Here is a 22,378-nt window from a genome sequence, read left to right on the forward strand (position 1 = left end):
CAGCAAGTGGGAAAGAAGGCACAGGATACAGCTCAGACTACCCCTGCTCTATGAGATCCAAGGCACAGAAGATAAAACTGTTACTCCAAACATAGTCAAGCATAAACTTACTCGGTACTTAAACTTTTCATGGGTGTTTGTAGTGATCTTGGCACAATATGAAACACTTGAACTAAGAACTACCAAATAACAGCTTGTGTCTCAAGTGACAGCTTCAGAGCATTTCACAGTTTCCAATGCTACTTTCTCCCCCTTAAAACTAAGAAACCCTAATTTCCTGATCCCCAGAATGGTCTCAGATGGGAAATTTCATAGCAGATTATTAAAATCCAGGTTTGCAAGTCTACAATGCCTGTTGAAGCAAACTTCCCATTGAAAAAAGCAGGCTTCAGTTGTGTTGGCAAATTTAGTATTTGCCTGCATGAGGGAATTTCTTGAATGAAATCTGTATTTATACACACATATCAATATGGAAAAAGATTTCAAGATCTTGTTTTCTGGTTTGTTTTTTGCATGTGTACTAAATGGGCTTTGCTACATGGGCCTCAAACAAACTTTACTATTCAAAATTTGTTTAATCAAATTTGTTTAATCAGCTGCAGTAACAAATATGTATTTAAACAGGGAAAACTTTCTTTTTAACACTTAAAGTGGATTTAATATGATCGTTTAAAAGAAAACAGCAACATGCAGGAAGTCATACATAATTTCTACTGACTTGGAGAGAAACTGGACAACTGACCTGTGGGTGGAATCTGTCCCCCGAACACTCTAACTCCTTCTGTTTTCCTTCCTGCAGGTGCACTATTTTCATCATTGCTCAGGGGAGTTTCACACCAAAACACGACAACATATGTTGTGGAAAGCAGAGCTCCCCACTATGGACTGAAAGTCTGCCCTGCAAGCAAAAGGACTGTTCAAACCAACGGGCAGTAGCGAGACCCGTTGTAGGACAATTCGGCTTCAGCGATGCCTAGAAACATACCTACTTGTACCAGGCCTGGATTTGACTCAGGAGTTTTAAAAACTACTTACGTGTGCAAGGCTGCTGCTGGAAGAGACAAAGTTTGAGTGGAGCAGCATTAAAGGGAACGTAGGAAGTATTATGTACATCTCAGTTGTGACAGGTTTCATATTCAGCATCTATTACATTTACAGAATGTCATCTACATGCATGATTAAAAAAAGCATTTGCATTTCTAATTTATTTAAATCAGAAATATTTGTGGACCACTATCCTTGCAGTCTGTTCCCAAGGATTATTGTAATACCATTCCTTCCTGCTTACTCACATTAGACCTCTTCCGATTCCTTGGATTTAAATAAGCTTCAGATCCTGCTCTCTATATTCCGCTACTACTTATGCCCATTATGCAAACATCCAAAGGTCCCAGTCAGGATTTGGCTCCCACTCTTCTGGGAGTTCAGAAGATATTGCGAATTGACATTCCCTGTCCTGGAGGGTGCCTGAGCACTCATGTCCATCACTGCAGCCTAGACTGTGGCAGCATTCACAGTATCAGGAAGAATATTTGAACATCACAGTTTTGGGCTGCAATTAGCCTCTAGTCATTGCACTTTTCCACAACTGCCAAAGTCCTGTATGTCATTTACTTTGCTGTCTTTTCATATTGACCAGTGTCAGCTAACAACAGCTAACAACTGAATTACACAGTTGTATCTTCCAGAAGTGCACCAAATGAACCCAGATGGCTACATTCATTTTAACACAAATCAGTTCCTGTTACTGCGATCAAAGCAAGCTGAGGGGCATTCACAAAGTAATAAAATACTTTGCAGTTATTTTAGGTGTTTCATTCTGTCTTGATACAGCCCGTCAGGCTTATCCATATAGGAATCATTTTTAGCATAATTATTAGATTAACTAATATCAGGATAATTCTGGTCTTACAGTAGCCAGAAATATGTGCACCACTAAATATACAAAAGATTGTATCTATGTGGGTATAGATGCAGGCTAATAGAATATTACATATAACAAAATATTATGGTAAGTAGATGTTCCCAGGATATAAAGTTTATCTGATGTGAGGAAACTTGTGACACAGCCCTTAATTTGGGCATAAAACTACTTAGCACAGCAAAGACAACTGAAAATATTACCCAATGTTCTCATGCAACTAAAAGGTCACTGGTTTATTTCTCTTATTAAGAGTAACAGTCTGAAACATTTTACATTAATTTACAGTCATGAAAAAGATCCCTATGAGTATTTCACATAGGCAACATTAAGTCATCCAGTTAATGCTAATTATTATTTCAAAAGTTAAATCCTGTTGTATAAGGTTAAACATTTTTTGAATTATTTCTTGCCAAAAAATAAGATCAGTCTACAACCACATAGACAGTAGAAACTCAAATTTCTAAGGAGCCAGTACCATTGCTATGAAGTTACAATACCAAGCGTTACAACATTCTGCCATAATTATCACTTCTTACAACATTTAAGATGGCAAAAATTCCCTCTTCACTTCGTACTGCACATGCAGCATCTACAATAAAAGGGGAATTTTTATTCATAATGTTCATATCAAAGGTAACAGAAGAGCTTCCAAGGCATTTACTTTTTACCTACAAAAAAACATGGCTGTGGAGCAAAAAGGATTCTTCTTCAAGAAAGGGCAGGTTTTTCCGCTCTGCATACCCCAGTAATACCCGCCTCTCCCTCCGCATGCCTGAAACTTCCACAGACAACAGTGAAAATGCTTTGTGCCCACAGGGCAACAGAGAGGCGCAGCTGAGATTCACCATGCAGACCTAAGGTGAGACCCTGGTCACAGAGGAGTTGTGCAGAGCTGGAACGTCAGTGTGCCTACGAGATGAGTGCAGTGCAACAAATCCCAAGTGCACTGATGAACAATATTTGGATGTGGCACAACTTTTTTCTCAAACTCTTGTTAAAACCAATCACTCCAATTTGTGTATCACTCAGCAACACAAAAAAGAGCCCTTCGAACCTGAAACCTTCTCATGAGGGAATTAGTGAGAAGCGGCTCGCTTCCCTGGGGGAGCGCAGCCAAGCCACTCCAGTGCCCATAAGCAGCTCGTGTGCTCATGCAGCACCCCACGCACTCAGGGCAACTGCTGCGGCCTCTCACCCATGTCGAGGAGCTCCAGCACCACGCACAAGTGATTGTGGGTCACCATGACTCACTGACACGCTGCATCTGGTGCGGGGAGCTGTGGACAGGAGAGAGGCCATGCCCTGCAGCCAGAAGGGAGGCTATCTTGAAATGCCTTGCTGGCAGCTCAGCACAGCAGCATATATTCACCACAGATATCGCACACCTTTCCCATCACCCTTTCTCTCATTTGGGCATCCCTTAGCCATTCCTCTCCCCAATCACACTGTCTCCTTCTAGATCACCCCTTCTGTCCCTTCCCATCTGGCACCAGGGGGCCTGTTCAGGCTGGAGCTCACCAGCCAGGGAAGCACAGGGGCCTGGGTTCCCTCGCCTCCATTGTGCTGATCTACCCCAGCTTCCCTCATGCCCCGGCCTCATTAGCTGCCCCTTGCCGCAGGCCTGGCAGCCCGGTTCCTGCAGCAGACACCCACCACCATGCCAGCAGGAACTCACAAGCAGTGCCTGAGCCAGAGCAGAAGCCCCAGCATGGCTGGCAGGGGCACACTTCTCCCTCTTGGCACCAGCACAAGCAGCAGCTCTCCTCCACCCAGACTGTGGCAGGTCCTTCTGAGCAGCACCACAGGGAACCCAGCATCCCATCACCTGTCCCAAGAGGGTCTCCTCCCCAACAGTGGCCTGAGGGCTGTCCCTCCCCGTCACGCCAGGAGCAAGATGCATCCCTCACTGCATGACAGGCTACACTGTCTTGCATGCTGCAGAAGGAGGCTCCCATAGCGTGACAATACAGTAAGGCTGCTTTTGGTGGCATTCATTTGCTCCTAGCAATGTATGGAAGAGACTCAGACCCTGGTTCTGGATGGGAGTTTCATCTATCATACTGTGAATGTGGTATTATTCACATACAACAGTTAAATACCACATGCCAGTGCAATGAAACCCAAAGAGCTCCGACTCCAAACCCTAGAAAAGGGAGCAATTGGCCTGGCTGCACTGCGGAGTTTCGGTACCTTTCCTAAAAGGGCACACAGAGGAAGTTTTGCACCCACTGCGTCACTCAGAGCACTGCCAGTGACCTATTCAGAAAGAAACAGGTTGTAAGTTCAAGTGAGCGGGTTTGAGGCCATCTCCCTTCCAGACACAAGGTCCAGAAAGTACACCCCACTGCAGAAATGGTTTGCATGGCCAGAGGACAATGATGTAACATAACTGGTCAGAAAAGCATTCAGACAACAAAAACATTTTGATCAACATAGTTGTCCCTACAGGACCTTTCAGAATAGCCTTCCCTTGCGTAAAGAAACAACCTGAGGAGAAGGACCCAGACTCTGGGAACTAGGAACTGCTGTTTGCCCCAGACTTCCTCTGTGGCCTCAGTCTGGTTGAGGAGTATCTCCACCCATCCACTCCTCTCCAGCAAGACAGGGAAAGCAGCCCTGCTCTGCTCAACAGGGCCATTGCAAGGTGCTCAGACAAGATAAAGAATATAAAGATTGAGGCCCGTATAAGAACCTCATACAGATTTAAACTGTGATGTACAAGAGCATAATCTGCATGCAAAGCCTGCATTTAAAATGGGGCTTATGAATTCAGCTGCAGGTGCTCAGAAGATAGAATTTTATACTATTTTGAAGAGGCAATGCCTCATTCTGTCCCAGACCTATGTACAGGGAAAGAGCACTGGGACTTAGCAAAGGATCTGTTCCATTGTAGCATTTGCAGTCAGGCCAAAATGGAAGCATCCAGTGGGTCAGGGTCCGTTTTCCATTACTGTGGAGCCCGACTTTCATCCTGGTGTTATTTCATTTAAACCAATGGATCATCAGCATGAATATGGAGAAATACAGTGTGATCCAGACCCAGAGCATTCAGGCTAATATTTAACACTTTGCTTATTCCTCCATATGCCTCATACAACACACAGTTCAGAGAAAAATGACATCTTGTGCAATTCTTGGACTCGCTGGTTTAGATTAAAAACATTTCAATCTTAGCTCTGAATTTCCTGCACAGCAAAAGTTGAGACATCAATCTTGTCCTCACTTTCAGTGAGGCTGAACGTGAACCCAGCTTTGTTGAAGTAATGTGCGTTTATGGCAGCCCACTACTTAGCCTGTCTGTCCTCATTAGCTTTTAGAGTTACTGATGAAGCATCAGGGCAGAGCTCTACAAACTTCTGCTGGCACCATCCAATTACAGAAATTATGATCAGTCTCTAATACACACACCCATGAAGTATCATGGGTACCCAAAAGGTATTATCTGTAAAGGAATCAAAATTCTGGTCATCAAAATATTTATATTAGCTGAGAAAGCCAAACTCTGCCAAGAACAGAGCTGGCTGGCAAGCTTCCCCAGAGTCTCTCCACCACCGAGTAAAACACAGAAAGCAGCCCCACCTACTACAACCCCTCTGTGCATGCCCAGGGCTGGTTAGTACTTGAAGTACAGCACCAACTATTTGTAAGGCCTCAAAAATCTGGAAACTTTAGAGCGCAGCAGCCGTATGAAGGATCTTGGGAACATCTCTCTTGATTCTTGGGCTGTGTACTTGAAGTAGTTCTGTGGATGTGCCAACACGTCAAACAATGCTTTTATCAGCTTCTTATCCTAGAAAAAGGAAAGCAGATTTTCCAGTCATACCACAGAAGAGTTAGAGTAAGTATCAACAAAGCTTAATCACCAGTCCACTCATAACAGATTATGAGCATTTTATTTTTCAAGTACTAATGTTTCAGGGGCTCTCAGATCAGTAGAGCGAGGCTGATGTTCAGGCCCCACAAAGTCAGTCAAGTGGCACACGGAACATTAGTGGTGTCAGGACTTTCTCCCTCCTCTTACTTTCAAGAACAGCCAAACCCAAAAAGCTGGGGCTAATATCCAGCAAAAGAAAGGTCTACCTGGGATGACATCCACTCAACTTGCCCATGCAACTGTCCCCTAACCCAGGGAGGAAAAGTCCTTGCTAATCTACAGGCTACAGTAGCAGCACTAAGCTCTACTCCAGGAGATGAAATCCCATGTCCTTCAGTTTGCTTCACTGATCCCTTCCTACACAGTCTATGTGAGGCCCAAGGGGCTAGCCTTACTATAAAGAATTACACATGTTCCTAGTATGTCTGACCCACCTTTAATCTCCCTAGACAAAGGGGCTCTTATTGATTGCCCTGCACAAGTGGAGCATGTGCTGATTTGGCACTTCCCTGAAGTAGTAGCACATCTACTGCACCAAGGAACAAATCCAATACAGAGCAGGAGGCAACCTCACTGGCAAAAATTAGTGTCATTTACAATCAAAGCAACATTTTCAGTGGAAGAAATTTACCTTAAGTATTTCTTGATGATTTTCAGATGCATAAAGTCTACCATCCCGAACAATATCTTCTATTAGCTCTTGGTAATCCTCTATTGAGAATGCACAAGATAGTCATTTGCAGGTTCATTTCAGTTACATATTCAATATCTCCCTTGTTTACATATGTAAATCCTACCCCCAACAGAACCAGTCATACTTGGCTTTCATATTAGCAGTCGGAAAGTATTCCAAATGCTCTTCTGTAAATAAAGTGCAAACACTATTTACTATGAGGCTATAAAGCATACTCTGCTGAGCTGCTCATCATCAATCTGTCAAAAGCAAAAGAAATCATAAGGTACTTAAGATTGTAACACATACTGTAACCATGTGGCCTGCTTCAATCTAATGGCACTACAAAAAAACTGGAGCTTTCTGATCTCTGTTTCAGTAGGGGAGGGAACTCGCTCTGAGTGTAGAAGGATAAGTGTGTATGGTTAAGATGGCTGATGGGGATAACACAGGACTGGCCTAGATGCACAAAATGACCTGAAAACGGCGGGTCAAGGAAGCATTTTCACAAAAAGTTTCCAGAAAAGATGGAATGCCTTATTCCGAAGGGGGCAGTTTTTGAGAGGTTTTATTCTGTAGTAGCAAAGTCTCCACTAATCACTGCTTTGTGGAGCCTTTAAGGAGCCTACAAATGTCCCAGAATCGGACATAACAGCAGTCCCAGTGCTGGACTGCCTGGCATTACAGGGGTCCAGAGCATCCAGACCTCGTCACAGGGGAACTCCCAACACTCCCAGCCTGCAAAGCCCTGTGGGTGAGCGCCTCGAGGGGCCTGATCTGAAAGGAGCACCTCCTGCTACCAGATGACAGCTCGTAGCAGCAACACAATAAATCACAGCAGCACTTACCAGTGCCCCTAACTGGGGACACACTGTTCCTGAAGCAACCCAGAATTAGGAAGGCATAAAAATACATTAAAAAAAAAAAAAAAAAAAAGCATTCAGGCTGAGAGTTCTGCACTTTGCCTTTGTGAGCTGCAGCCCAGAATCCCAGCTCTTGTTTAAGTCTGTGGAAGACTGGAAATATGATTGCACTTAAGACTACAGCACAATACAGAGACCCTTAAACTAGTTTTAAATGAAGACAGATACCAGAAGCAGTCTAATAGTGACACTAGCAAGAGGGCTGAATTATCCCTTCTTAGCAGGGTCAAGGAGCCCACAAGGAGTTGTGTGCTGCTGCAGCTGTACTAGTCCACATCACTCTCAGCTGCTCACATCCGCTTACCATCATACGTTACGTAGGGAACTTGGAATCCTTTGGCACTGTTCCCTTCATTTGACTTGAACTGGATCCACAGCTTCTTAGACCTTGAAGTGAAAGCTATAGGACGTTCATAGGTTTGACAGGTTTCATACGTGGTCACAGAATTGGAAGAAGCTTTCAAAGAAAACACACAATAGCCAGTTATCTGACAAAACTTCATGGCAATCAGCAATTAAAAAAGAAAAAAACAAAACAAAAGAAGGTCAAACTACCAAATCAAGAAATGCTTGCATCTTGGTAGGCATCATGCTGTGATAGTCAAACAAAAGCAGTTGCACATCTAGTTCTGCAAGCATGATTGCATTAGGAGTTTGCTCACAGTCTGAAATTGTATTGAGAGGAACAAATTCTGCCCTCAACACACAGGCTTCTTCTTCTCCCAATGTGCTTAACCAGGTTTCAATATCTGCAATATGCTTCTGATCTCTCAATAGGACAACTCACATCCAATTGGTATTGTACAGCCTAAGGGGAGTTCCTATAACCCCTTTCATACCTGTGAGTAACTTAGGTAGCAAATGGGAAAAAAGCATGCTCCAACCTGCACCCATGTCCTGCTAGTGTTAATAAAACACTATCCTTCATAACCACACAGGCCATCAATGCATGGCAGGCCATCAATGGATGACTTCTTGGTTCAGGAATATTTTCCTTTTTCACAAAAACAGTCTAATCCTTGAAGGATGCGCCTATAAGTAGGGACTGAAGCTATATATTCACAGATCAAGCACCTGCGGGGATTGGTTTCAAGCCTAGCAAGTATCTCCTCTTTCTTAACCCAGGCTAGAAATGCTTTGTGTAGTTCATCACTAATTAGCTTGAGCTATCTACCTCCTCTTGTTTCTCACAAAGTTCACCGACACATCATAGCCTTGCACCCTCAATTCACCTGAACCCATGGAGAAGCTTTGCAATATAGGATTTCTCAATTTGTCATTTAAAGAAATCAACTGTCCTACTCTTTAGAGCTCTACTCTTAAGTACAGGACAGCTGGGCTACGTTTGGTTTAACTAACAATCATGTTAGGGCTAACAACAATGAATAGGAGAAGCTTGTGTTGCACACTGAGATACATACCATAAAGCCTCAGTAAATATTTCAGACTTACAGCTTTTTCGCATCACCAGGTAGTCGCCACACTCATCTTCTATTGGCAGAAATATTTCTGGAACCACAATCAGAATACGGCGCTTTGGCGGTGGGTTAATATTCCAAGTACATTCAGCATTTGCAGGATAGTCCCCCGGATAGTTTGGTGATTCGATATATCCAGTGTAATCTCCCAGTTCACCTCCACACTGCCTATCTGAAAAAGCAATGCAGCATGCAGGACCAGGCAGAGTGAGATCTTCCTACAGCTTTCTCTAGAGTCACTGGGTAATAGGCACACACACTTTGCTGTTTGCATCTGATGCAGCTAAAACTCTCTTCACCAGCTTCACTTCACACTACTGCCTGCTTTGGTTTAATCAGTGTTGAGAAATAAAATACAGGTTAATCCCTGATAACGTAGAAGAGTTGCAAATGACCAACCCACAGCCAGGCAGCAAGACAGTTGTAAGAAGACATAAAAATGGTCAAGCAAGGATGTTTCACTTGCTTGTACCACACAACATTTTATAGAAGTATCCACCAAAGTCTAACTGGAATCTGCTCTGCTTAGACGCCATGTCTGCAGCAGCACAAACAGGGAAGAGAGCAGGCCTTCCCTCTGCACACATCAGCACCCCGGCATGGATACAACGCCATAACCTTCAACAGGAGAGAATGAGCCCCAGTGCAGGATACTTTGCCCATACTCCCCAACTTGGCATGGTCAGCTATCTGGGTACCGCAGAACCGTAACATGGATGCGTAAGTGTGACATGTCCAGGGAGCAGAGCTTTCAAGCAAGACACATGCAGTTTCCAGAAATGTGTTTTTATATATGTATGTATACGTATATGTGTGTATATACAAGTAACTCCACAGGTTTTTCTGAGGAGTCTCCTCTCTCCCCTCTGTTTTCTCTTAATTTAGCCTTGACTTCCCAAACTACAGCTACCATAATCTAGAACAGTGGCTCTCTTTGCAATTGCTTCTTTCAGAGGTTTTTATTAAGAAAAAATGCTTACTAGAGCCAAGTAGATTTTGTAAGCCAACTTCCATTCCTTTTGATAGAGGGGAAAGAAATCAGGATGCTGAGAACACAAACTCACTCTGCTATATCACAGGAGAAAAGATTTAATAGCAAGACCCAGAGTGACCCAGCACCCAGTGGCAAGACGCAATCATCACTTACCTTAAGAAGAATGGTGGAACCAGTCTGCAGAGGTGGTCTCCCATGGACCTCAATAAGTCGCTTGGAATGAGATGCAGGTAGGCAGTAAAAGAGGGGCAACACCACTGCCTTCTCTCCAAGCTCCCTGGAGCAAAGCTAAATTTTGCCCTTAAGGCCACTCTGAATATTAATGACCCAGCCTTTTCATTTGTAACAGACTGTCAAAGCGTATCTTGCTATACTTACTTTTGCATTGTGTTATATTAGTTGACCCATCAAAGTCAGTGGTGGTGTTTCCAGGGCACGAAATACAGTAATTTTGTCCAAACTCAGGCTGGTACGTCCCAACTACGCAGCGAATACATCGATGAGTTGTAGTATTATAAAAATGGCCAGGTGAACACTGAACTGGAAGGTATTTAAAGAGGCAGCATAGTTAAAAAAGCGGCAGTAGCACATTACAATTTAATTTTTATGCATTTTTATAGAGCATATTCTAATTTCAATGCCTGCAAGGCTATATCCATGAACTACTAAGGTAATAAAACAGAATTAAACAGATTTCAGTTTGCCAAATCACTTTGTCCAAGTTCAAAAATCCCACATGTAGTATTACAGAGCAGTGTGTGGAAGGAGTAATAAAAGATAAGATGGAGTGAGGAAGTCCAGCATGATTTTGTTAGCAGGACATTCACCTGAAGAGTGTGTTATCAAATGTTTGACATAGAAGATGAACCTTTTGTGCAAATACTAACTAAACCTTTCTGTCTTGCCAGCTTACACTGAGCAGCAGGTGTACTGCTGCTGCATCCTAGGAGATCCCTGTGATCAGCTCACCACAAGCAGAGGTGAAAGTTTGGCCCTCTACAATTTGTGCATTGTACCAATATTAGTGACTAAACAAGTATATCGCCCTCTTCACTCAAAATCACACACTATCTTACAACAACAAGCAATGACTCATGGTACAGTCACCTTCACCAGATCTGCTACTACCTTATTTCATCACGTCACCCAAATTACCAGAACACACAAGCTATAACCCTCACAGGGGCTGCTGAGGGTACCTCCTGCAGCACCAAAGCCAGCCCCCATCCTGACATACAAAACCTTTCATAAACATAACAAATTCTATGGAAGATGTAGACATGAGACAGACAGACACAGGAGGGGAAAAAAAAAAAAAAAAAATGCTTTCTAGCAGACTTGCAGCTTCTCATTCCAGTTTGCTGGAATGCAGACAGGAAGATTTTCTTCTCTCATTGCAATCTGAGAACACAAGACCTACAACAGCTTTGCTTACATCTCTAATATGATTATTTTAATTTGATTTTGCTTAACTATTCTGCATCTGCATCTATGCCCATCATCATCTGTACCAAAACCTGACAGAAAGCAGTCAACAGCATGGGCCATAGATTATCTTAGCTCTTAACTTCACTCCCACCTCTTTTTGTTTGCCCTTTTTAATTTGTGGGACTGAAAAATATTTTCCAATTCCTTTTACCTCATTTGGCAAGTTTACCTCTCTCAGCTTGACTTTAAAAATAGTTCACTACCTGGCCTTTCAGATGTAGTTTTCTGTGCTGCACAGTCCCTTTTTCTGTTCCTTTTAGTCTTTGCTTGCTCCCAGATAGTCTTTTTCTTGCTGAGGCTTTTATTCAGCTAGCTCAGTCTGAAGCGCTTCACTACATGTTTTTTCCCCCCTCCAAATGCTTCAGATACATGTTCCAAGAAGTTCTTGCACCTGTGATTTAAACAGATTCGGCATCTCATGTGGCCCCTTATACATGCAAGTCCCTGAGCTTTTCATTCCAGATGATACAAAAATGCCTTTAATCTCTACTTTAATTCAAAAACTGAACCTCATCTACAGATCTGTTTTGGTTTACCTGTTATGTTAAATAAATCTGAAATCAGTTCCTCTTATTTTAATCCAAATTTGGTGGGGTTTTTTTGCACTATTTTTAACTGTTCTAACTTTGCAAAATTGAGTATGAAACAGCAGTGTTTGTGGATTCAGTGATTCTTCATTGAAGAAATCTGTTAACTATCATCTTATTACCAGAAGCATTCTTTCTTCAACCATACCACAAGATTCTTCTATTATGCTGCAATTCTCAATGTTCTCAATAGTATACATATCTTAACTTTTACCAGAGAGGTCTGTTTAGCTAAACTAGCACCAAATATTTGTATCAGGACCTTATTTCTGTCCCTCATTTCTACTCTATTCCAATAGATTTTCTATTACCACTTCTTATTTTTTGATAAAAGTGATGGTCTTTTATCCATGCCTTAAGATACTGGGCAATTATAACAATTAAGTTTTCATCTCTCTCTACGGACATGTATTTTTATTGGCATCTTCAAAGACAACTTTATAGCTGTCTTTCAGTTTTTTAGATTTTAGATAACTAAAATGCTAACAAGATATCCTTCCATTCTTAAAGATAATGATCCCATCTGATTTTCACTCTTGTGAGCCAAATTTTGGGAGCTTATTGCATGGCAGCTCCATTGTGGTCAAGTTTGGAGGGCTCTGTGAGGTACTGCAGAGTGAAGCTGAATGCTGGCTCTTTAAATATCTCCCAAGGCATCCAAGCCAGTTTCTCATTATGAACAGGAAGAAACCATTCTTTGTTATCCTTTAGGTCTGCAGTTTCCTCCTTCACATTTTGAAGCAGACTGCTGTGCTCAAAACCAAAATGTCAATAAGGCATAGAGCTGTTGATTTTCCCGAGACTTTTTTTTCTCCAGAATTCCTTTCTGTAACTCTTCACAGATCACTGACTTCACCAACCAACTTCCACCTATCTCCCAGCACCTCCTCGAGTCTTGTATAAAAACCAGTTATGAAAAGACTTGAGGTTCTACTGAGTTTCCTTGCAGCCAGGCCAGGGCAGCTAACTACGAGAAACCTGGCAGGAGAGATCCTTGAAAGGAGAAGCACCCTTCTTGCAATGCCTCATTTGTAGCCAAAGCCGTAGCTTTGCCTCGTAGCAGTGCAGCTCATCATATCTTGATCTTACCTTTGGTCTCACAGTCCTGAAACAAGGATGCACTGCCGTATCTTGTTGTTAGACCTCCTCCGCAGGGAAAGCAGGACACCCGCCCAGCTTCAGGCTGGTATGTTCCAGGGGGGCACGGCAGACAGGGCTTGAAGCCATCAGGGGAATATTCACCTGGTGAGCACTGATCTAGAGGAGGAAGAACACACTTGCCTCAACCTGCACATTAGGGGTGAAGGTATGTTAGTGAGCCTGCACAGGACCTGCAACTCCACAATGTATCCGTTCTCCTCTTAACTGGGAAAGTGGGGGCCCGGGGTTCAGAACCAAATGCAAGCAATCCATAGGACTCAATACATACACTGTATCCTGTAAAATTGAAATGGACATTGATAACTTCTGGTGCTGGTGAACTCCTCTGTGAACTGCTATGGATTTCATGCTTTGTTGCAAGGCTGTCACACCAGCCCTGCCCAGTAATCTCTGTTAATCTGTATGGTGTGATCAGATAGTGACTATCCCCTGTTTCTAGCTAAAGAGCTCTTGGACTCCTCCAAAATGAAACAATTTAGCACTGAAACAGAGGTACCAAAAATGTACTTACAGATTTCTAAAAACATTTTTAATCTTAATAATTCTTGGACTATCATAAACACTGATGTTGCTGAATTGCATGAAAACCTCAAGCACAATGAAGACTTGTGCAAACTTACTAACCTAAACATAATGCATGCCTCAAAGACCTTAAATAGAGAAATCCTCTTGCCATTCCTCTGGTACTGGATCTTAGATATGATTATCTGTGCTCTGAATTGCTGTTTTCTGTATGGTATGTAAATACCATTAACCTAATCAGACTGATTTTATTTAAACACACATCCCGATATTATGTAACAAACCCAGGAATATTTATGGGTACCTCAAAAAATTCTATTTTTCAAAGTTTTCACAAAACAACTAATTTTCATGTCAATACTCAGTAACTACCCTGCTTTGGAAGGCACAAAATACTACTGCAGTTCAGCTGTGCTGAAAAATCCTGTCCTTTTAAAAGAGCTGTTACGATAATAAACTGTTAGTTTTAGTTTATAGCTCCACTAAATCACTCACTGAATAGCTGTTTTGTTAGGAAGTTAAATTGGCCTTGGCTTCATTTCAGGATATATGACTAACAACAAGCATGGCACTAACTACCGGTCATGATCAATGATGAAGAATTTCGTTTATGGCTGATATACTTGATGGAATAGTGAGCACTCCTCTTTAGCTTAAAAATAAAATACAGTAGGTTAAGCAATGCTCTGCAGCTCATCAATGAAAGCTAGCAAGGAAGGAGACCATCTCAGCTCTTGGTTCTGACTTTTCCACCATATATCACTTCTGCTCTCATAAGGAGACACATTCATTTGCTCCCAAGCTTTTCAAGCCTTTCTTATTTTATAAACATTCCTACAGAACACTCATCTCTACTCTCTGTGCAACTCAACAAACATGAATAAATTAAGGCTTTCATTGCAACACTCCTAATAAGGTAGGGAAAGAGCACTATTTTCATTTCAGTGACAAGGAAAGACATCAAGGTTAGTAAAGGTGATTCCGAGAAGTGTCTACTGACTTCAGGAACCCAGAGTTAATGAGAAGTCCAGCACAAGTCTCTTTCCACCCAAAAACTCTATGGCTATATGGCCAAGGCAAGCTCTGAGATGCCTCATTAGAGGCTGTCTGCCCTCTGCTACCTCCTTGCAGACTGCCTTCTGCCTTCCTTCTAATCACACATTCAGGTTTGGAATCTTTGGTGTGTCTTAAAAAACAAAAACAAACAAAAAAACCAGAATGTAACTTTACATTGACACATGTTAAAACACAAATACCACCTTAAACTGTACTTCAAGTTTCTTGACCATGCTCAGAGTCCAGCATAACAGTAGGTTAGTTCACAGAGCTCAACAGGAACCTGTCCTGCATCCCAGGCAGGAACCAAACCCACCACTTGCATAGAAACGTTACATTTGAGAACCTATCCTATCAGATCTCTCCTTCTTGACAACTTTACCATTTGCCTGTCACTTGCCTTGAAACCACATGTTGTAAAATTATAAAGCTCCCTGTGAAAGAAAACTGAGGTCACCTAAATATTGCAGAATTATTTAGCAAAATGACTAATTTTTGGAGATTTGCATTGTGGAGGTAAACTTATTCAGTTCTCCTCAGGCATCACTGAGATCCCAAACATGGGGCATCCTTACATTTGTTGCACATGCGATTGCTGAAAACAAGAGAAAGAAGGGGCAGAAGCATCAGGTGGGCCGTTTCTGTGCCTTACCTCCACATTCAGACACACTGTGAGCTCCAGCTAATTTGGGGGTTCCAGGATTCTGAGGACTGGGGCAAGAGTCACAAGTTACTTGTCCTTCCTCATCCTGTTAAGTTCCATTAGGGCATAAAACACAGCTTTCTCATTCCCCATCATAGTACGTTCCCACACTGCAGCTAACTAGCAACAAGAGAAAATATCAGATCATCACCATTTTGTGTCTGTGGGTTCAAAGCCAAATTAGATGTCAGCAGCTAAACTACTAGATGAATTATGAGGTGATACAAGAACTAGATTTACAACAGTATTAGAGCTGATCAAGCATCAGGACTTCTGCTATATGGGGGTTTGTGTGTGACTGAAAGACTGCTGAAATTTTGTTTCAGCTTTGTTCAGGGTTAACCTGTGGCCTATTAAGGTGCTACCGTACTGCAAGGGAGGTACACTGTTTCAGGCTCCATTTCCCTCCTGTCCTTTACCTGCACAGGACACCCAGGAATGCACTGTGTCAGGTCTGCTGGGGGCACAGTAGGGTACAACAGTGGCAGTGCCCACAGAAGAAACACAAAGCTGTGACGTATTATAACTGCAGCAGCTAAAGGCAGAAACTGCATAAAATCAGAGCCAAAACAGTTTCCATTTGAGCTGAACCAATCAACCCTAGTATTTCATTTTGATTTTCCTAAAAGGTGACAACAACAAAAATAAAAGTAAAAAAAGTCCAACTAGCTACTCTCCAATGCAATGTGCAAAACTAGCTGCCAAAAGCTGTGTACAGCATGGCAGTTACAGTTTTGAAAGGGCTTAAAGAGAGAAAAGCACATCAGTTAAGGATCAAGGGGAAGGAAAGAAGGCAGACTGGCCCAACATGGAGACAAAGCCAGTAATGACTACCTGGCTGTTTCAGTAGGAAATAATGCTTAAAGCCAGGAATCTCTGTGGGCAGTGGCAGCTTGCCTGAGACTAACGGGGCTGACAGCAGAGCCCAGCTGGATTAGCAGTGGGCTTTTCTGTGCTTCCATGGGGCTTTGGTCAACAGGATGCCACCCTAGCAAGGAGGGGTCAGCCACTCTCTGCTCAGAAATCAGTTCACATCATTACCAGAGCCCTGCCGTTACAGTGCAGCCTTCCAGGACAGACTGGGTGAGGGAAACACTAGCTGCTTTTACAACAGAGGACACTAGTTTATTAAATAGATTACGTGATGTAACGCCTGCAATTGCAGAGACCTGACCCAGGTAGAATAGACCTATGAGGGTACTCCACACACGTTCATATCTGATGTTACTAACTGCAGTAATGGCCCTGATTCACAAGGGTGTTCAGTGTTCATGCTCTATTTGAAATCAGTGAGAATTTAAAAAAGCAAGCAACTCTAGATTAGGTCCTACAAAGGTAAAGGATACGAAATACAGGGTCTGGGAAAATTAAGTTTTAAATTTTGGACTCCCTAATGCAAAAAATGCATAATCCTATCTTTTTCCCACCATGACTTCTGAAGTATGCCAAACACTTCAAGCCTTAACAGATTTTATGTGCCTATGAGAAAAGAGGTTAATACCTCCAGATAAAGATTTAGCTATTTACGTCTAAAAAAATACCATTAGTCAATCTAAATACTAAAATTACTCCAAGTGATGCCTAAGCTTGAATACTTCAAGCTCTTAAATACACCAGTTTCTCTACATGACTACCTAAAACCAAGCTTTTATTAGTGGTACAAGTGTCCAGACAGCTTGATCTGCAAACATGTTCCTTGTTTTGCAATTAGGATTGCTCCTAATTCCTCCCCACCTTCAATTTAGAGATCTTCCAAACTCCTCATCTAAACCCACTCAAGCACAAAGCAGAGGTGATGAGGAAAGCATGTTTTAGAAACTCACAGCACTTAACCAGGGCCCATAACAAACAGATATAATTGGCATTAGGCTCAATTATAGTAACATTCATTACAGAGACAGTACATCAACACAGAAATCATCCCACAGAAATCCATAGGACTGTGCATGGAATTAGGATGACACAAATGAGTCCCCTCTTAAGAAAACAAAAAACAAAGAACCCTTCTCTAAGGCAGATTCAAATTCTTCTTGTCAGAGCATTTGTTTAAATGAAGCTAAAAAGTTTGAGCCTCGTTTCACAAAAGTAGAAACTGCATGATCCCTCCTCACACATGGGAGATGCCCACTCTGAAACAAGAGCTAAAGCTTTGCAAATAACAACATTAAATCAGAATTCCACTGGCTGGCTTTGCTCTTTTTCAGCAACCTGCTTGTTTTTCTCCAAATGAACAAAAGAACCAATTGCCTCCAGTAGACTTCATTTCTGCAGCCACTGCCTTTGTTTGTCTTCAATGCCCATTAAAACCCCAGTCTTGAATCTCATACAGCTGTTTGGGGGGGGGGGGGGGGAAGAGAAAAAAAAAAGTGAAAGCTTTTCTGATGCAAAAAGAAGAAAGAAAAGAAAGAGGGGGGAAAAAAAGAAAGAGAGAGGCCCACAGGGAACCAGGATTAATAGTTACAAAGACATTTAAAGGCTCTTCCCCTCTTTTCAACACATTAGCCTTTGAGCATTTGCTCCTATAGACAAATGCTGTAGTACTCAGTGGCTAAGAAGGTGAACCTCATAAAGGAGGTCATGATCCACCATCTCACCATTTTCTTAAGAACCATGCCTTGACTTTATAAGCAAAATCACAAACGACTGATGCAAATTGATGCTGAAGCGGCATCCTTGAAGTTATTGTTTTTTAGCAGTTCACACACTTTGGTCACATGAAATAGTGATGCATCTTAAGGATTTATGTCTTAAATCTATGACTGAGAGAGCAAGCAGGTTAGCAGACAGAATAGCGATGTCTCTGCTATTTGATAGCTTATTTATTTCTTCTTGTCAGTTTTATAAAAAAAAGTAAAAAAATAAACACAACATATGGTTCTCTGTATGAAAACACAACTACAAATTGCAACAGCTGCAAAGACAGGCAGTACTTTGCTTTTCTCTACAAACATCTTTTTCACACTTTCATAAATCCAGTATCATACCACATCCAAACTTTAACAAACACTTTTGTATGAAATATTAATATTTTGTTTGCATCCTCTAAACTGAAGGGACAAAATTGCTGAGTGCTGAGCAATGAAATGCATCAACACTTCCCACACAAAATAAAGCTGCTCAATCTGTACTTCAGAGCAGTGCCTATGCCAGTGCTGATCACACTTGCTGTTCTCTGAAGTGACTGAGCCCTCTGGATGAAACCACCTGTGACTACAGTGGAGTAAGGGCATTCTTACATGTCCTTCTACACAGTGAGAAGGTCCGGAAATGGTATTTTTCTTTGCCTTGCTTCCATCACTTAAAGTATTCATGCATCCAACACAAAAAAAAAAAACAAACCAAACTTCCAGCTACATGTGATGTGACCAGTGTATCACAGTATCCGAAGCAATGGAAAAAGCAGTTAAATTGCTTGGCTGCTTCCCTCTCAGTGGAAAATGCTTGGGGGCAAAAGGCCCTCAAAGGATATCAACTTCATCTCTTTCAGTATGGATGTTCCTAGTAAATCAGATTCCAATAAGAAATTGCCAGTATTTAAACAGTTTGGTCTTTGGCTGTGAAACCCGTCTAAAATTTAGCTTATACTGTAGAACCAGTAATTGTAGCCAAGTTAGCGGATGTAATTGCATTCTTCAACAGACAAGGCTATTGCTCCCCAAGACAAATCTCCACCTTTCAAAGGAGCATTTAGCATTTCCTGAATCCCTGGAGGGTTCAATCTTGAAGCACTCTCAGCCAAAACTGCATGTTTTTTAGTGCAAGATTTACTTTAGTGTGGAAGGATCACCCTCCTGCTATGACAGTCCAGCTCTCTGGAAAGTTTGATGAAGAGTTTCATTTCACTATATGCATTTCCTGTGATATAAGTTAATAGAGACCTACTGCTGACTGTTCCTTGGAAGCCATGCACAGGACTTTATGGAATTAACTAACATGAGCCAGTGCTATATATCCCTGCTCATTAGTACAGAACTCTGACATGACAAGGTAGACAAATGCAACCAGAATACTTGGACCTCAAAAGCATTAGAAAATCCTGGACAGAACTGTATGTTAAACAGCAAACTTGAAATAAACGTGCCATTCTTTGGAATCAACAGTGAATTCCCTTTTATCTTTGACAGCTGTTTAAAGAACACTGGACATACACAGGCACCTATTCGGCATATTCAGAAAGACGAACTACCTTGGAAATCGTCTAATCTGTTCCTGGTGCCTTTCTGGAACTTTTATTCTGCACCGTGTCCCACTGTGGACAGTAAGAGTTAAAACATCAAAGTCAGGAAAAGTACTACCTCACCAGAACTGGGAGACCAAATGCAGTTTAGCTTAGTGCTGCAATTGCAGGCCAATTACCTAAGAAAAAAGCTGCCAGAGCAGGAGTTGGACTTTCCCTCTTGCACAGATGCATCTGATGTTTCAGACAGTGCTCTGCCAAGAGGAATCTGTCACAGGAAGAGGACCAGTACAGGACTGCCTGAATCAATAAAGCTGTATCTAACCTTGTCAGACTCCAAATATTTTGTTTTAAAAAATATATTTAAAAAGTGAACTGAATCCTGTACTTCTCTCACTATCTGCATCACAGAAGACTTGCAAAACCCTAAACTTACTTTGCCCCCTCACTGCTTCCTGCTCCTCAGATCAGACTAGGCAAAATCCTTTTGCCAAAGTTCTCCACCTGTCCTGAGATCCCATCCACCAACCACACTGAATCCATCTGCTGACCTGATATCTCTTGCTACAGAGTCATCTTCTCCCTAGAATCATTAGCATGTCTAGATAAGCAGGGGCTCAATCCTGTCCAGAAGTTATCAGCAGCTCTGCAAAACAATCAGATTCAACAAACTTACTCTCCCACTCATATCCCTGAGCTAGCTGCTGCTTCTTCTTCTTCCACTCTATTTCCATTCTATTCTCCTCTTCCCACTCTATTTCTTAGCTACTTCTGATTGGCAGTAAGAGCAGCAGCAGCCGCCGCCACCTCATGCTGCCTTTACCATAATGCTGGGACAGTTTTCCTACGAAAATGAGGCTTATGTAATAACATTGGCTGTGCGTGCACTTTATGCCTCCCCAGCAACTAGTGAACTTTGTCCAACTTCCAGCTATTTGACAAAAAAGGCAGAGAGCTTTAAAAGATACTAAGTTTCTATAAATCTAATCAAAATATGTGGGGAACATGCAAGAGAATTTCTTAGTGTCCAAGGAAGAAAAAGGCTGAGGTGGAAGTTTCATGCTCATTTGATCACAACAAATCCACGTGAGAAGGATATGGTTTTGACAGAGGTTTAAACATCACCAGTTAATTCTTCCGTTATATGAATACAAGTTTTTCAAGAATTAGCAAAACCAGATAGGAAAATCTATTCTGAGGCTGAATGGGTTGCTGCTGGAAGATGTGCTAATTCAGTCTGACAAGCATTTTAAAGGCTTGCTGATTCACTAAAGCACTTACATGCTGCATACCCTATGTAGCCTGAATTAGACGTCATGGTTGTTAGACCCCTGTTAAGATAACATCTGACCCTTCTCCTTAACTTTTGTGCTTTGGAAGCATTTATCATAGGCTGCATTATGGCGATGCCTTCCAGTGCCATGATAATTAAGATTTGCTCAGTACTGGCCTATAAAACCCCCTGTTCTCCATGGATTTATAACTCTGTCATGAAGATTCTCTAGCACTTAATGCTTAATCAACAAAGAGAATGCAACTAGCAAAATCTGCTCAGCCTAGTCTTTGGAACAAGGGAGAGACTAAATGTTCACAAGTCCAGAAGCACAGTGTTACACTACATATTAAATGCAGTCTTTCATAAACAACATTGGTGATCTCAAGGCAATTGGTGTCTGATGTTAACCCAAATTTTCTACCTTGTAGCTTACTGTGGGCTGTGCATCATTTATAACAAAGTGCAAAGCACCGAGTTCTTGTTCTGCTCTACAACATGGCAATTACCAACAGTAAAAAAGATAGAGAGAGGCTATCAGGAGCACAAACAGCAACCCATACTTCTCCACACAGCCATCCTCTCACCTGGACAAACTTTCCACTATCTCTTCGCACTCGTCAGACCTGAGCAAAACAAGCAAAACGGATATGATGGTTTGTTCCTAATTTATGTTTACTCACCACATCTGTTACCCACATGCATCTCTCCTACGCCACATGACTCCTGTGGCTCTGATAGCTTGAAAGACTTTCTCGCCACTTCGTGGTCCACGCCAGAGACACGAACACGGAAATGGTCCCTGCTGACTGTCTTCCGTAAAGTTCGAATGGTTTTACGGAACCTCTTTTCAGTCTTTTTTCGTGCACAGCGCACATCACATGTATCTGAAAAGTACCAAGGGTGAAAGCTGCTATAACTGACCATGCATGAAAATCCACCTGATTGAAAAGACCAGCCAGTGCATATCACTGAGAAGGCAACTTCTGTGAACAAGTCTGAAATCCTTAAGGACAACACCAGCAGGCCAGAAGAAAATTAATCAGACCAGAAGCCTTTAATCTATGGGTATCTCTCTGATTTTAGAGACTATCACCATCCTTCACTCTTTTTGAAGCAGAAAAATTAGTTTTCAAAACAGGAGATACTTTTATTATTATTTTGCATAAAGATAGAAATGAAAAACACAGAAATTAAGGAGCAAATGGTAAGAAGCTTCAAACTGCACCTTGGATTATTTTCCAACCAACCTGTCACCTCCTTATGGTTTGTTTCAAGCTCAAAGTCCGCAGTGATAAAAATTTCTCTAGTCGCTGGCAGTCTACTGAAGGGTCCATGAACTTTCTTGCCAGAGCTGCATGTTAGGTTTACATAGTGGAAGCTCTCCATTACTGAATTATGTCTCTCTGTATGAACAAAATTAAAGGAAGCAAAAGCTTGGCCAGCTATATTATTGGACATTCATTAGTGCTCAAAGTATATTTTGTTCTAAAAACTTCAAGGGGAGCAAATGATTAACTCCAGATGCCAGTGAACAAAAAATCT

The 22,378-nt window shown here is 41.9% G+C and overlaps 1 protein-coding gene across 1 annotated transcript in view; it reads right to left on the reverse strand.

The window, feature by feature from the left end:
* Positions 1-602: 602 nt before the first annotated feature.
* Positions 603-22,378, reverse strand: part of SCUBE2 (signal peptide, CUB domain and EGF like domain containing 2) — a 48,717-nt gene continuing 26,941 nt past the window's right edge. Inside the window, exons 15-22 of the mRNA XM_067295344.1 lie at positions 22,084-22,239; positions 21,517-21,720; positions 13,031-13,198; positions 10,245-10,406; positions 8,847-9,044; positions 7,699-7,851; positions 6,430-6,509; positions 603-5,714 (exon numbers count right to left, since the gene is read on the reverse strand). Coding sequence (XP_067151445.1) covers positions 5,562-5,714; positions 6,430-6,509; positions 7,699-7,851; positions 8,847-9,044; positions 10,245-10,406; positions 13,031-13,198; positions 21,517-21,720; positions 22,084-22,239 — 1,274 coding nt within the window. The 3' untranslated portion in view covers positions 603-5,561. The remainder of the gene's footprint in view (positions 5,715-6,429; positions 6,510-7,698; positions 7,852-8,846; positions 9,045-10,244; positions 10,407-13,030; positions 13,199-21,516; positions 21,721-22,083; positions 22,240-22,378) is intronic.

The sequence above is a fragment of the Apteryx mantelli genome, chromosome 4 (assembly GCF_036417845.1).
Source record: "Apteryx mantelli isolate bAptMan1 chromosome 4, bAptMan1.hap1, whole genome shotgun sequence".
NCBI classification, from domain to species: Eukaryota; Metazoa; Chordata; class Aves; order Apterygiformes; family Apterygidae; genus Apteryx; species Apteryx mantelli.